The 15774-nt window shown below is 37.0% G+C and overlaps 1 protein-coding gene across 3 annotated transcripts in view; it reads right to left on the bottom strand.

Annotated features, from left to right (window-relative positions):
• Positions 1-15774, bottom strand: part of RFX3 (regulatory factor X3) — a 127990-nt gene that overhangs the window by 54102 nt on the left and 58114 nt on the right. For all 3 annotated transcript variants that reach the window (XM_037373169.1, XM_037373170.1, XM_037373168.1), the window contains exons 2-3: positions 12031-12155; positions 4623-4720 (exon numbers count right to left, since the gene is read on the bottom strand). In XM_037373169.1, the coding sequence (XP_037229066.1) occupies positions 4623-4720; positions 12031-12147 (215 nt within the window). In that variant the 5' untranslated portion in view covers positions 12148-12155. The remainder of the gene's footprint in view (positions 1-4622; positions 4721-12030; positions 12156-15774) is intronic.

Raw genomic sequence — 15774 nt, 5'->3', positions numbered from 1 at the left:
AGAAAATGTAAAACACACCATATATAGTAAATTCAGATGTAATATGGAAATGGAAACCAATGACAAATGAATAAGCTGTAGGCTGTGCTAGAAAACACATTAAAAATAGCTGCAAGTGGACCCAGTGTGAGTAGAGAGCCTCCCACCATCCATCATACTTCTCCAGGCGTAACACCTGTGATGGAGGGTAACTTGCTGTAATCCTTTCTCAGATGGAAGCCATTGACCTTAGCATGCAGAAGGGTCATAAAAGGGCAGGTATAATGCCAGAGAAACAGGGATGGGTACTAGGAAGATAAAAACTTTATCTGAATTACTGTATTGATAATAATTCTTTGATTTGACAGTTAAGATTTCAGTTAGAGTAATTGTAAATTCTTGGTTTTGTATACAAGGTGTGTTTTGCCCACATAAACAACACAAATTGTAGTACAACAAATTGGTAAAGAATGCGTTTTGGACCCACCACCAATATAAATTCTTAGACAATCCCACAATTAAAACTGTATTTGCTACAACAGAATTATCAGGTAAATGGCTACATTTGATTAATACATTACAATTTATGTAAAAAGAAAGTTCATGTTTAGTAAAGGAGACTCACTCAACTTCTTAATACAGGTGAAGCCATGATACTCTTTATTTAGTCTAAACTGCCAGGTAAGCCTGTAAATGTCACTGCAGCAACAATGCATTTTTGCTTCAGGATAGAGTGACATGCTTGACAAGCAAAATTGTTATTAACTAGACACAAATGTAGATAACATAATTCAAATATTCTCATATTATACAACTTACATGACAAGTGGTAGGTTACACTCCTTGTATTATCATTATGCCTCCAATTATAAAAACACAAGGAACTATTAAGCATAGACAAAGCATGATATAAAATGTGTGGGAATAAGAATACAGCAGTTACACTTGACGAAGACTGCAAAACATGACAAACCTCTTACCTTTAGAATCAAAAGCATCAGGTACATCTTTTGTCATATATATTCTAACTACATCCCTTGTTGCTATCATATATGGACTTAAATCAGTGCTAGTTTGCAAGTGCTTTGTTTTGAAATAAAGAATAATTCTTTCGTCAGGCATGCTGTAACATTTATTTCAGACATGCCTGTGCACTGAATTAATGTCTTCACCCTAACTATGGGTTGCAGAGTTCTTATTCCATTGATAGACCCGTACTGTCACCAGATAGATTATGAAGGCACCCTACATCTGATTTTGAGTTAGAATTAAGATTTTGATTAAGCTTGGTCATAAAATAAATCAAACATACAATCATAGGAAGACAATCCAAAAGACAAACCAATGATCACTCTAGCCAATTACATCATTTACAAACCTAACCCTATTTTCTGAAAGTGAAACAGACAAGTTCTGGAGCAGGGCTAACTGGACAAACTGGCTGTAACACACTTCTGTGAATCTATAATGATCCACAAGGCTAATCTTTCATAGATTTCAGTAGGAAGAGCAAAAAAAGATCAACTGCAATCTGAAAATCTGTCTTAGTATTTTAGCACAAGATAGGCTCGCCTCTGTGTTTTCTGTCACAGCAGAACATGACACAGTCAATGCAGTTTTCTTTAGGCATATGGTAAGCTTTTTGTTCACTTTCAAAAACTCTAAAATGTCATTCCTACATTCATCCAGCTCTGAACAAGCTAATCCAGTGTCAAAACAAGAAGAGGAGAAACAAATATATTTTTTTTAAACCATAGAACTTCAGTAACAATAAAAACAGCTAATAGAAAAACAGCTCTTTAATCTCTGAAGGAAGTTAGCTGTCAGCAACATAGAGCCCCGTTCTCCTTCACCTATCAAATAAATGAATTATAACATGTAACACATATATTCAATAACTTTAATTTACATAAACGACACTTTTGCATTCTTAATCTGGAATATAACTGTATGTGGAAAAATGAGTTTCACAATATATAGTCTACAAAAATTCTGAGTAGAAACACAGACTGGTCCCATTCTCCATGAATGAAATCATAATCTTTAGAAAGGTTAATGTTCCTAAAAAGTATTGAACAATAAATTTGCTGTTCACTACAATGCGAGTAAATTCTTCTATGAGAAGGAAAAGCAATCTCGATTAGTCTCATCAATTAAGACAGCATTCTTATTACACTAAGGAAGTCTTTCATATCCCATTGACTTATTTGGAAGAAATGACACAGGGATTCAGATACAGAAACACAGTAAGATCATGGAAAACTGAAGGTTTGTACTAAACAGTCTGTAACATCTGGTTGTGTTGTCCAAGGACCGTAAGCAGTCATGTAGTACACATCTCATGTGCTGCCAAAAGTGCATGTGCTAACAGCTCACATAAGAACTTACAAGTGATACATGAAAAGAGAAACTTGAATAATAGCCTAAGAATGGCCTTTTTTGGAGGCTAGCAGCAGCGGGCTCTTGTGGTTGCAATGAAATGATGCTGCCACTGAGTGCTGCTGTACGGGACATGCTAGAACTCCAGCATGAACTGGAGTCTGAAACAGCCAAGTGATACGCTACAACTGACATCCCTAACAAGTTCTTCTTGACCCCTTTGGCAGCAGACTGCAGGCCACAGTCTGCTTTCCCTTGGAGGGGTATCCAGTACACTGGGCATCGACTGCCCTAGGGGTGGAAATATTTGTCACTCCCTTTTCTTCTGTACATGTCAAAGACCATTGTTAACTTTTTTTTTTTAGACCTTTTTTTTTTTAGTTACAAAAATCATGTAATGACTACTCTGACCTGAAATAAAGGGGTCCTGCCTCCAAAAAGGTGAAGTAAAGTGACCACAGGGTTTACTGGGCTGTGTAAGTTCAATGGTCTGGTACATCAACCCCACAGGAGACAGTTCATGCCACAGCACTCGGGTCAGTGTGAAAAGGACACAATGTGAAAAAGTACGCTTTACATCACAGCCAGGGACCATAGTCCCATGTTGGGTGCCAAAAAGGACTGTCATGGTTTAACCCCAGCTAGCAACTAAGCCTCTTCCAGTCGTTTGCTCACTCTCCCCTGGTGAGATGGGGGAAAAATCAGAAGGTTGAAAGTGTGAAAACTTGAGGACTGAGATGAAGATGAAGATAGGTTAGTAAGTAAAGCAGAAGCTGCACACGCAAACAAAGCGAAACAAAGAATTCACTCACTACCTCCCATGGGTAGGCAGGTGCTCAGCCATCTCCAGGAAAGCTGGGGACTCCATTGCACATAACAGTTACTTGGGAAGACAAACACCATCACTCCGAATGTTCCCCCATTCCTCCTTCTTCCCCCAGTCTTCTATGCTGAGCATGACATCATATAATTTGGAATATCCCTTTGGTCGGTAGGGGTCAGGTGTCCCAGCTATGCCCCTTCCCATTTTCTTGCGGACCCCAAGCCTACTCACTAGTGGGGTGGGGTGAGAAGCAGGAAAGGCCTTGACTCTGTGTAAGCGCTGCTCAGTGAGAACTAAAACATCCCTGTATTATCAAGACAGTCTGCAGCACAAATCCAAAATATAACACTAGACCAGGTACTATGAGGAACATTAACACTATTCCAGCCAAAACCAGTACAATAGGAAAATCTAATGCATATTTAGGACACATTGTTAAGAATTTACAAGCGAGAAGAAAACAGACAAGACAGTATGTGAAAAATGAATTAAGCAAAATGTGCTAGCAGAAACATGCTGCCAGTGTTAACATCAGAAGTCTCTGATCCAAGTAATATTGCTCTTTTGAATCACTTTAGGATTACCAACAACTAAGTACTTGCAGACAATAAAGAAGTGTTCTAAATAATTTTTCTTTAAAGCCACTAACACAGCAAAAATGGTAAATGAAAAGAAGCGGTAGAGAAGTTTCTTCCCAAGCAACACGATCCTGCTTTGATGTTTGAGCCAAATTCAAAGCTGGTGCTTCTCCAAGTCAAAGATTAGATTAGGTTACCTCCAGAGGTCTCATTGACATAAGAGTATTCTTTCTATGTTTCTAAGTTTGTGTATCAGAAAGAGGAACTTGATGATGGAAAAGCGTGTTCACGGAAGCAGGAAATACAAAATAATGTGTAGAAAAGAGGCTAAAGAAGCATAAAAAGGAGACAATGTTGCGCTCCTTCCTCTGCCTCTCCTCACTGCTTTGGAAAAAAAATTACTTAGCTCATTTTATTTAACACAGGAATGAAATTACATCACTATTTCTTTTAAATAATAACTACAGCTGCTATACCTTTCTAGGTTTAGCCTAGAATTGGCACTAGGATTGCAGCCAGGAACACAGAAGGCCCTGCATTACATCCTGAGGATGGAAGTTACATGGTATGTCCTATGGACAGAACTTGCCCATAAACTCAAAAGTGCTTTTTTTGAAAAACACTATGCTGAATATGTAATCTCATGTAAGTTCAACTCAAACAATCACAAGAATTCTATTTACACTAGAATTCTGCCTTAATAAAACCAGTGTGAATTCAGCTTTTCATCCAAAAAACTGTATTGACAATAAAAGAGCTTTGATTGAATCATTTTTCTTTCCAACTAAAATGCACTAACTGAAAATATATATTTAACTTCATATTTTAATAAACATTCAAATTCTGATCATTTGCCAACTTACATAGCGCCATTAGTGTAGACTGTGTCACTTCCCTCCACATACTGAACCTGGGCTGGATAGACATGCTGTACCTGTTGTACAGTCTGCACTTGCTGTACCTGAAAACAAGAACACCAGAAATTTGGGATATTGTAAAGAAAGACCGATGCTTCAGTGTACCTAATGGTTTCTAAACAATACGGGATAGTTCTGTTCTCATGATTACTAAAGGCATGTCACAGCAACAGAAGAGAAAGGTAGTGGTTTTACACGGTATTTGTGCTGTAAGCCTGGTAAATGGAGCCCTAACACTGAAGATGCATGCCCATGGAGCATACATACCTTCAGTGCCAAAGACAGAACTAACGGAAAAGCAAAACAAGGATGAAATTAAATGTAACTATGCTTTGCAGAATTACATTTACTATGGAAGAAAGTATCATTTGGCCACATATATGCCTTTCCTTTTTCCTTCCAGTCCTGAATAGTACAAGCCTTAAAATCACAGATCAAATGTGTTGCAGTAAGTTTAGAAATAAAGGTTCCTATTAAGATGGTTTAGGTCTTATTTAATGGGAGTTAAAATACAGGGATACAAACTTTTTTCCCAGTAATGCTTTGACCCAATGCACAATTACAGATCAAAACTGCCAATCTGAGTAACCCCTTTTGCAGATATCATCAGCTGTAACAAATTCCAACAAAATCTGGCTTTACGTCAATGAGCTAAACAACAAAAGGCAGTAAGGTATGGATTATCTTCACATATATAGCTAAAATGGCATGCCTGTTTTGTAAAAGCACACATAATCAGAAATCAATTCCTCTGATATATGCACTATGCAGGGAAGCTCCAGCTTATGCAAATTTCTTTTGCAGTCTTTATTTTTTGTCTTCTACCATGGTAAAGATTAAGAATTCCATATTTTACACCTGCCATCACTTAGAGAAGCTGTATTTTGATTCAAGAGCAGTCCAGAATCTAAAAGATGCAAAGATCTTCACAGACTGGCAAAAATTTACCAAAGAACTGAATCAAGAAGTGACAATGCACATATTTAGTAATTAAGTGACTGCTATTTTTCTCTGATCTTTTATTATGAGGCAACTTCAGCCTGACCCAGTTGGTTTTAAAGACTGGAAACACCATAATCCCAGATTAATCTGGGTTTCATTCATTTGATGGATCATCTCCAAGAGTTCTTTGAGAATACCCTACTTTTAATACCTTTAACTCTGTTGTATTTTAAAAAGCTCTGTAAACAAGAACATTTTTCCTACTAGTCTTTTATAGTATTGACTCAGACTGTGAAAGGAAAATCTAGATTTTCATAGAAACCTTCCCTTAGGTTGCCATTAAAATCTATATTCTGAAAAAAAACCCCAAAACACCCAAGGTTTTGAATGCACTAATACCAGCATGATAGAAAATCAGATGTTTCTATCTGTTAACAGCAATAAGACAAAATGTGATGGTTAAAATATGTATTAAAATCCAAAGTTTTCTGGTTTCCCACATGAATCATTACAGAAATTGAGGAATATAACTGAAATGTGATTTTTCAATTTCAAAAGATACAGTTTAAAGATGTTTTCTAATTATTAAGGTAAAATACAGCTGGGTCTCCTAATAATACTCAGGTTTTTTAACAGAAAGATTCAGTTGTCAAAGTTAGCACAAAACACTCTGATCCAGATTATGGATGTTACTAGTCTTTAGAACAGTTTTTTGAATTAAAAAAAAACAGAAACAGCTGTATTGTGCAAACACATTTTCAAAGAATTAAACTATGTCTGTTTCCATCAGCTTTGACTTCGTAACTTAATTCAAATCACAATTTCATGGAATGGGCTTCATCCAAACCCACTGTAAGAAAACTAAAACTGTAAGCTTGCTATTGATTAGAATCGGAATCAATATTCAAATTTGTCAATCTGTGACAAAACTGTCTACTCATGCAATAATTGGCTAAAATGTATATGTGCGCTTCTGTGAAACACATATGCAATGTATTATGATAGCTTTTGACTAAAAATACTTCAACTTGGGTGACTCAAGTTCTGTGACCTTTAATCAATGGGAGAAAGGGACTCATTGTTCAACAGTCTATTACAGAGCATCAAACTGATCTACTTAACCTATACAGTGAGAAAACACCTTGAAAGCAGGCTTTGTTTTTCAAATCAGTAATTTGTCATCTGCCATGTAATAGATACACTCCATTTTCTGTCCTAGTAGTACAGCTGGGGAAACACTGTGGAAATGATGCTGTTCTCAGTACAAATTCCATGTTCTTTTCCAACTTCTCCCAAAATGCACTTCATTCCCTATTCACACACGCTGGATATGGCTTACTCCCTATCAAAAAAAACCCATGATATTTTTCTATTAATAAAGAAAATGTGATTGTTCTCCCTGCAGCATGTATATTGACAAAAGGGAACTCTACAGTATGTACAAACACATTAAAAACTTCCCATCAGTGAATGTTGGTCACATTCCCATTCTATACAATGTATTATAATCTCCCATTATTCTTGGATACCAGCTACTATGATTTCAGAAACAACAGACTCAGCACAGTGCAAGACCTTTACCGCAGAACTAAGAGGATACTGTGGGACAAAATGGTATAAAGTGTATCAAAGCTCAGTGTGTATTGGACAGGAAACTGAAAAAATCCAAAAAGTGCTTATTTTCTGTTTTGGAACACCACCACCACCACAAAATACCATAAAACAAAATATCAAAAAAAGTTAACATTTTCATTGATTAGTTTTGAATTTTTACTGATTTTACATAAATTCTTTATTAGCCTAATATGCAGTATTACTAGAAATGTCATAACTATGCAAATAAAGTACCTTATTTTTTAAATCAACATTTAAGAACAAATACACTTCAGCGCTATTAAAAAAATCTACTTTTGTAGATCAAAATGTTTTTTCTTTGAATTTTAACAATTAAATCCAATACAAAAAGGCCACTGAGTTAGGTTATTTATTTTCCAATACAGTAATAAAAAAAGATGGTTTATAAAAGAAATTATTTTGCTTCAGCTTTTCTGAAACTCAGTACTTCTACAGTCAAATTGATTATGGTGCCCAAAGAAGCTTTAGTCACTATGTTGTATTGCAACATACATAACAGCCTTGAGGTAGAGAAAATTAGAGGTAAATATTTTTCCTGTCAAACAAGGACAAATTAAATAAGTAAGTGGCCTTTACGATGGCCTTGTATATGAAAATTCTGCCATGATGAAAATCTTTGTCATAACTCCAATACTAATTTTATTTCCTATTTTACTTCATTTTGGGAAAAATGATTTCATGAGAATTGAATCTAGTGCCTCTGGATTTTCCTTTTAACTTTCAACAACAGGAAGAAATAAAATGTGTACATCTACTTTCTATGAGCATAACATCGTTTGAAAAGACGTTGATTACAGGGAAACAAACCACCACCAAAATAATAATAATAATAATCAACATTCATTGTGGGGATTGTAAAAATAAAATAAAATAATTATTTCTTCTCTTCTGTTTTATTTATTGTTTTTCTTGCACCTTTTACTAAGTTGTTAATGGAATTGTATCAGCTATATTCTTCATTGTTTGTGGTGCAGCAGAAATTGGAGATCACAGACAGAATATTCAACAGCGATCTAAACCTAAATGGTCTTCTTGTTTTAAAAAATAATCCAAAAATTGAAAGATTCAGGCTGAAAACAGAAAATACAAAGAAATATGTATTAAAAAAGTGACACTATGCAAGTTCAAAAATCGTATGTTCTGCATGGTCTGGTGAGCTATTCATGGTAATTGTTATTCTGTGGCTGGAAAACAGAAAATTAACTGATGTATCAGAAATAACAAGTTAAGTAGAGTCAGACAGAAGATCTTTCATTCCTTTTGCTTCAGTGATTCTAGCCTGAAATAAATAACTGGAATAGGATTATAAGCAGGCAGCTGAAATGTTCCAGGAGAACACGAGGCAAACGAAAGCTTGTTTCAATATACATGTGTAATTATAATTACTAGCTGAAGAAAAAAAAAGGAAAATAAATTATGTTCTTAATTATACTACCTCTGAGGACAAATGCAGGACTAAGTTATATTGTATCTATGAAAGTTTGTCAACAACAAAATAAAGTGCCTAAAAGCATACTGAAATGCAGAAATTACATTGAAGTATAAAAACAAAATTTGAGAGAATTTTTATTTCCAATTAAAAGTGCTTATCTTCCAAGTACTCTTAAGCAAATAGTACAAAAATAGGGCAAAATATATGAAGATTTTTAAACTTCATTTAAAAAATAACATATAATTATTTACAGTGCCTATGCAAACAAATTGGAGGTACAGCGTTTTCTGTTCTCAAGAGACAAAAATAACTTTTATACCTTCATTAGTCTGGATTACTTTTGGCAAGCAACACATAAATAGCACATGTTATAATGCTCGAAGCACATTCATATTTATATAATGACTAATGTCAGTTCATGATTATGTTTTTCATATGCTAAACATGATTTTGCATTAAGAGCAATTTTGATTAGCAGAAGTCTGCATCTCCAGTTAATGATACAATGCTTTGTGAACGCAATGGCCATCATGTATGGTGAATATGAATAAATGCCTTGTTTTAGTTTTATTTCTCCAATCCTTCCACATTGCATGCCATAAACTACAAAGTGAGATTCATTTTGAATCTTTAGAAGCTTACTGCACTGTGCTAAAGGATGCCTGTTGAAAAAGCAATGATACATTAGTGACAAATCCCCATATCTGAGGAAACAAAAGACTAAGTAAATTCTTCAGACTATTAAATTGGAATTTAATTACACTTCCACCTTTTTGGTCTTACTCTTGTTGCTTTTTGTTTACAGGTGGACATGTTTGTCCCCTTACCATTCCATCTCAACAGTGACAGCTGCTGTGCTGCATAAATCCAGCTGCTACTAGTGCCACTTTGAGAAGAGGGGAAGCTCAGGTTTTTGTTAATGGTACCTTTTTTTTTTGTATTTTTGGATCATTACAGCAAACTTTTATGAGTTCCACATTTATACCAGCTATATGCAAATTAAGCACTCATTTAAGCTGAAAATATCAAAGGTTACTCTCTTGCTGTTCACTCATAAGACAGGATGCTTCCATATAAACACACCTGTAGCAAGTAGGCTTAGTCTACCCTTCCACTTAAACCTTTCTCTTCTTCAGGGAAAAAATATTTAATTTTGAAAAAAAAAATCAAACATTTTGTAAGCATAAATGAAACACTGATGTCATGAATACAACCGCAAAGTAATGCATGCATAAAATGTCATTTAATTACGGTGCACATGCAGGAATGTACACATGGGAAGCAAAGACCTCACTAGGAAAAATGAAATAATATACACTGCTTTAATATTAATTAAACCCAAACTCATCTAAAATGGCATTATTCACTAAAAATTAATGCTAATTTACTGTAAACATGGTAATACAGAAGTTTCGGCTTATGCAACATTGTTGCATATACAGACACTTATGTTACAGTATCTTTGAATTTTAAAAAAATCCAAGAGGTGCTCTACTGTTTTAGTAAATGATATTCACAAGACAATATAATTCAAATGCGAATATTCACACATATTTTGGATACAGCTGTCTTTTATAAACCACAGAAAAAAACAAAAGCCCATCTTATATATTACGCACCTAAAATCTTCCCTCCAACTTTCATCACTAACTTTGAGCACACAGAAATAATAAGCCCTCCTTCTGCCATCAAAAGAATAACTTTATGAAATTAGCATACTTACTCCTGATTTTCTTTAGGCAAACTGGCCCATTCCTATCAAATGCAAATAAAGTCATTCCCAACTTTAGACACATGTGACCTAATTCCTCAGGGCAGATCACATCTACAATTTACTCAACACAGTGATTGTTCCAATGTAACATATTCCTTTTTGGTTTTAACCCTACAATTGAAATTACCTAGTACCTATCCCACCTACATTCTTCATCACATTTCCTGCTGGCATACCACATTCACATCTTCACTCTTGCTTTTCTCCTCACCACACATCCACTTACATGACCTACCCTCTCTTGACACAAATCTCCCACACATATTGTGTTTTAATCACCACAATACTGTCTGCATTGGATTTCCCAACATTTTTGTCACATCTTCAATCCCTGCAAAATTTTGAAGAAACTTCTCCTCAGCTGGGTTGATGCCTTAGCTCTCCTTACTGAAACATTATGCTGATTCCTATGGTCACTGTTAAGAGCCAGCTGGAAAAACAATCTAATATCCCAACGGGAAAATAATCCAAAATAATGATGGAGTATTACATGAAAGGGAACTCAGAAGCATCAGTACTAAAGGAGATACAGGTAAGGTTCATCAGGGACAGTTTTATATACTCAGTGAACAAAAAAATTCAGCTTCATGTTCTCATTTAGGTATAATCAACGAAGAAAAAACCCCAAGCTATTCCTGGGTATCTGTGTTTTGACATGAGTATTACATTAATAAAGGACAACTGGAGTAACTTCAGAAAAGATATATGCAGTCAGTGACTGAGATTAATGCATTATTTATGTGGTAAAATAAGGAGCCAATTATATCCTAGGAGTTCACAGAAAAGTAGAAACTTTTTATAAACTTTGCACAAGCGAAGTTTATTAACATCAAAGCCCGGCTCATTCTTTATTTGCTTGTGACAAAAATAGAACAGAAATGCATAAAAGATCCTACCCTTACAGTTCAATCAATCCAATGATTAGAACTACAATACTAGCCTATATGCCTTTAACTAGTTACCAGTCTTGAATCCCTCACACTGATCAGTACCTCATACGGTTAAAATTCAGTATGTATATCCTATTTGCTTAAAACAAGCAACTGTGTAGCGCAACCAAATCATCATCTTTCATCTCAAAAGCTGAAATACAGGAATAACAAAGAACTAATCACATAAAATTCATCCATTAAAGAACTCTCACCATGAATAAAAATAAAAATGAGAAAAATTACCAACCTTGTATTTCATAAAGGAAAAAAGTATTGCACTTCACAAACATTACAAGAGTTAACCAGACAAAATCTCCCACAAATGTTAGCTAAGTTCAAGCATCATAGAAGTTTCAATTCAAACCTAAGATAGTATTCAAAAGCCTCTATCCTAATCAACATCCAGGTAAAGAGAGAGAGAGCTATCCAACAGTCTGAACTGAGAAGAAAATATTTCAGACAGTTCTTGATTCCCTAATGGTGAATGCTGAGCAAATACACAGACAAGTGTTTAAATAAAATTTTGTAAGTCCAAATGCAAGGCTTTTCTGAATAATTTTTTTTAAAAACAAGCTCCTAAAATGTAACTATCCTTCCCGAATTTTTTTTTCAATCTTCCCAAAAGTAACAGCCACCTACCTGTTGCTGAACTGGTACTTGCTGTACTACCTGTGTGGGCACTGCTGCCTGGCCAGCCACAGATGTCTGTAAAGTCACAGTTGAACTTGTATCTGACCCAGTCTCTGATGTCTGCATCGTGATCTCTGAATAAAATTAAGACATAAAATTAAAAGGTTAGTACATTATTTTTGTTATTTTGTCACTTTTATTAGCGCACTAATTTGTTACTTAGCTTTACTTGGATCTTAGAATTAGCTAATACTAAACTTGGTATGAGCCAAAAGGTTTTGCTTCCTGCTAGCATATGAGTTAGTAAAATAGGGGGGTTTGTCTTCCTTTTATCTTACTTACATTCAAAATTTCCATGTGCAGAATCATATATTGCTTCTCTGAGTTTTTTCACTTTAGGAATAACTCACAAAAATCAGCAGCAAATCCTTTCTCAGATTGTAAAAAAGTGGTCATCTTTCAAAACTGTTTTTCTCTGCCTTACTGAATTATACTAAAGGCTCTATACATTCAAAGTCAAAGTCAAACCTCTAGAGGGCCACAGAACGAAGGGCTGTAACCTGGAAAGCAAACTCTGAAAAGCATTTAACGAGTCACAATGAAAAACCACCTCAACCTTCTTTAACAGAAAGCATTAAACTAAAAGCATTTAGTAGAAAGCAACGACTATACTTTCAAACCTACAAAGAAACTCTTCCACACTAAATCCACATATAAATATATGGTAGAGAAGTGCCTAAGATCATGGACCTGACATTTAAAGGGAAAATGGAAATATGGATAGAATACAGAAATGGTTCAAAAATCAAGGAAAATTCCTTACACAGAAAGCTTATCAGAAAGAAAACCAAGGATTACTTATACCTTCATAGGAAACACAGACTGGGAACTATGGGATCCCTCAATTTTGCACAACAGAAATGACAATACAATTAACTGGGTAACAAACTAAAATTAATTCAAAATCAGGAATTTGATTTTTTTTTAATTTCTTTTAAGCAGTGGATGACTGACCAGTGAAAATAATAACCAGATGAGGCAGGTTCTTCTTCACTTGGTACCTTCAAAACAGAAGACTCTGTGCTTCTGTGAAGAACTACAGTAAACAAATACAAATTACTAGTCTGTAAACCACATGCTCTGTGATGTGAAAATTCTACTGCCCTTAAACTCTATTAATCTGTATTAGCTACAGAACACTTCGACAACATGAGGACCATCATAACTAAAAATGAGCAGCATTACCATACGTAACAAAAGATGATTATATGAAAAAAAAAATCTCCAAGTACTTCGAATGCTCGATCCAGATAATTGTTTAACTGAAAAGACCCAGATGGCTGACACAGAATAAACAGGACTTCAATCCCCTCCAACAAATAACAACTTCCTCCCCCCGCCCCCCCAACCCCCGTACAATATTTTCTGAGACAAAACCATAATAAAATTGTGTCTATTCATGAACTACCAATATACAGTAGGAAGAATTCATTACTGTACCAAAACACCTCAAATCCTCTCAGAAAATTCAGTGTTCTTCTTGCTGGACAACTGAACTAGCTGCAGCAGCAGACCTTCCTTTCACAGCTGGGTTCCACAGCAGTTTAAGCTGACTTCATGCTGGGTTTCTGCAGTACCTCCCTGCAACTACCTCTGACTCGCCTTCCATTCAAATGTAGTCAGTGCAAAGCAGGAAAAAGGCATATAAACTTGGGATGGGGGCGAGGGATAGGGGAAGGACCTTGCCAAGTGGGACCACCACTGGTTTAAACTCCATGGAACCAAGCCTATGATGCCCGACAGGGTTAACTGCTTCTTCTCAAATATTCAGAAAGACTGATAAATTGTTGATCATACTTAATTGAGATAAATCAATAGATTCTCAGACCTATCATGTTGACTGAACCCTCTACTTCTTTTCAGTCTGTCTCACAAAAATCAGATAAAAACTGAAAAGAAAAGATGACCAGAACACAGATCATTACCAAAATGTTAAAAATCCTAACTATGGAAATCAATGTCCACAGAATAAATACAAAGGAATTGGAAGCCACCATGCTGCTAGAAAGCTACACCGTAGTTCCCATTACTGAAAGCTGGTGGGATGAATTCCATGAGTACAGTGCAGCTATCGATGGCTGTGGGCTGTTCCGAAGGGACACGAGAGGGAAGAGGGGCAGAGGGGTTCGCCTCTACATCAGGAAATGGATAGATGGTGAAGAGTTGTCTCTGAAGAACAGGTATGAACACGCTGAAAGCTTATGGGTAAGAATTACAGATGGAGGCAACAAAGGGAATCTTGTGGCTGACAGTGACTTCAACCACCCTGACACCTGCTGGAAAAGTAGCATGGTGAGCTGTAGGCAATCCAGGATAAGTCCTTAAACCAGGTAACAGACAGCCTTACCAGAGGGAACGCGTTACTGGACCTGCTGGTCACCAACGCAAAGTAAGCTAATGGGTGATGTCAGGATCGGAGGCAGCCTGGGCTGCAGTGTTCATGCACTGGTGGAGTTTGCGGTCCTGAGCGATATAGGTAGGGTGAAGAGTAAAGTCAGGACACTGAATTCTAGGGAAGAACACTTGCAGCTATTGAAGGAGTTAGTCAGTAGGACCCCTTGGGAAACTGCCCTCGGGGACAAAGGAGCAGAACAAAGCAAGCACATCTTTCAGGCTGCTCTCCACAGAGAGCAAGAGCTCTCAGTTCCCAGGTGTAAGAAGTCTGGGAAGGAAGGCAAGACACTGGCATGGACCAGTTGAGACCTGCTGGTCAACCTGAAGGGCAAGAAGGAAATGCACAGGCAGTGGAAGCAGGGACAAGTATCCTGGGGGAACACAGGGATGCAGCCTGGTTGTGCAGGGATGGGGTCAGGAATGCCAAGCCATGGCTGGAGCTGAACTCGGCAACAGAAGAGCTTCTATAGGTATGCCAGCCAGAACAGGAGAATCAAAGAAAGCGTACCCCACCAACGAACAGGACCGGCAAACTGGTAGCAACAGACGAGGAGAAGGCTGAGGTACTCCACAACTTTTTTGCCTCAGGCCTCACTGGCAACCTCTCTTCTCATACCTGTCAAGTGGACCGCAAAGCAGGGCCTGGGGGAACAAAGTTCTTCCCACTGTAGGAGAAGATCAGTTTCCAGACCACCTGAGGAACCCAAACATACCAAGTCTATGGGATGAGATGCATCCCGGAGTCCTGAACAAGCTGGCTGATGTACTTGCCAAGCAGTCTCCAGGATATTGGAATAAGTCAGGTGAAGGCCGCGGTGACTAGAAAAAGGGAAACATTGCACCCATTTTTAAAAAGGATGGAAAGGAGGACCCTGGGAACCACTGACCCGTCAGCCTCACCTCTGTGCCTGGGAAGGTCATGGAACAGATCCTCCTAAAGCTATGATAAGGCACAGGGAGGGCAGGGAGGTCATTTGCGACAGCCAGCATGGCTTCACTGACGACGAGTCCTCCCTGACCAACCTAGTGGTCTTTTATGATGGAGTGATTCCATCAGTGGACGAGAGAAGAGCTACGATGTCATCTATCTCAACTTCTGTAAGGCCTTTGACATAGACCCCCACAACCTCCTTCCTTCTAAATTGGAGAGAGATGGATTTGATGGATGGACTGTGGATAGGGAATCAGCTGGATGGGCACATCCAGAAGGTAGCAGTCAATGGCTCAACGTCTGGATGGAGACCAGTGATGAGTTGTGTCCCTCGGAGGTCCATACTGGGACCAGTTTTGTTTAATAAT

This window comes from Falco rusticolus, chromosome Z (assembly GCF_015220075.1).
Source record: "Falco rusticolus isolate bFalRus1 chromosome Z, bFalRus1.pri, whole genome shotgun sequence".
In the NCBI taxonomy this organism is placed as follows: Eukaryota; Metazoa; Chordata; class Aves; order Falconiformes; family Falconidae; genus Falco; species Falco rusticolus.
The sequence above is the reverse complement of the archived record's forward strand: the minus strand, read 5'-3'. Positions and strand labels throughout refer to the sequence as shown.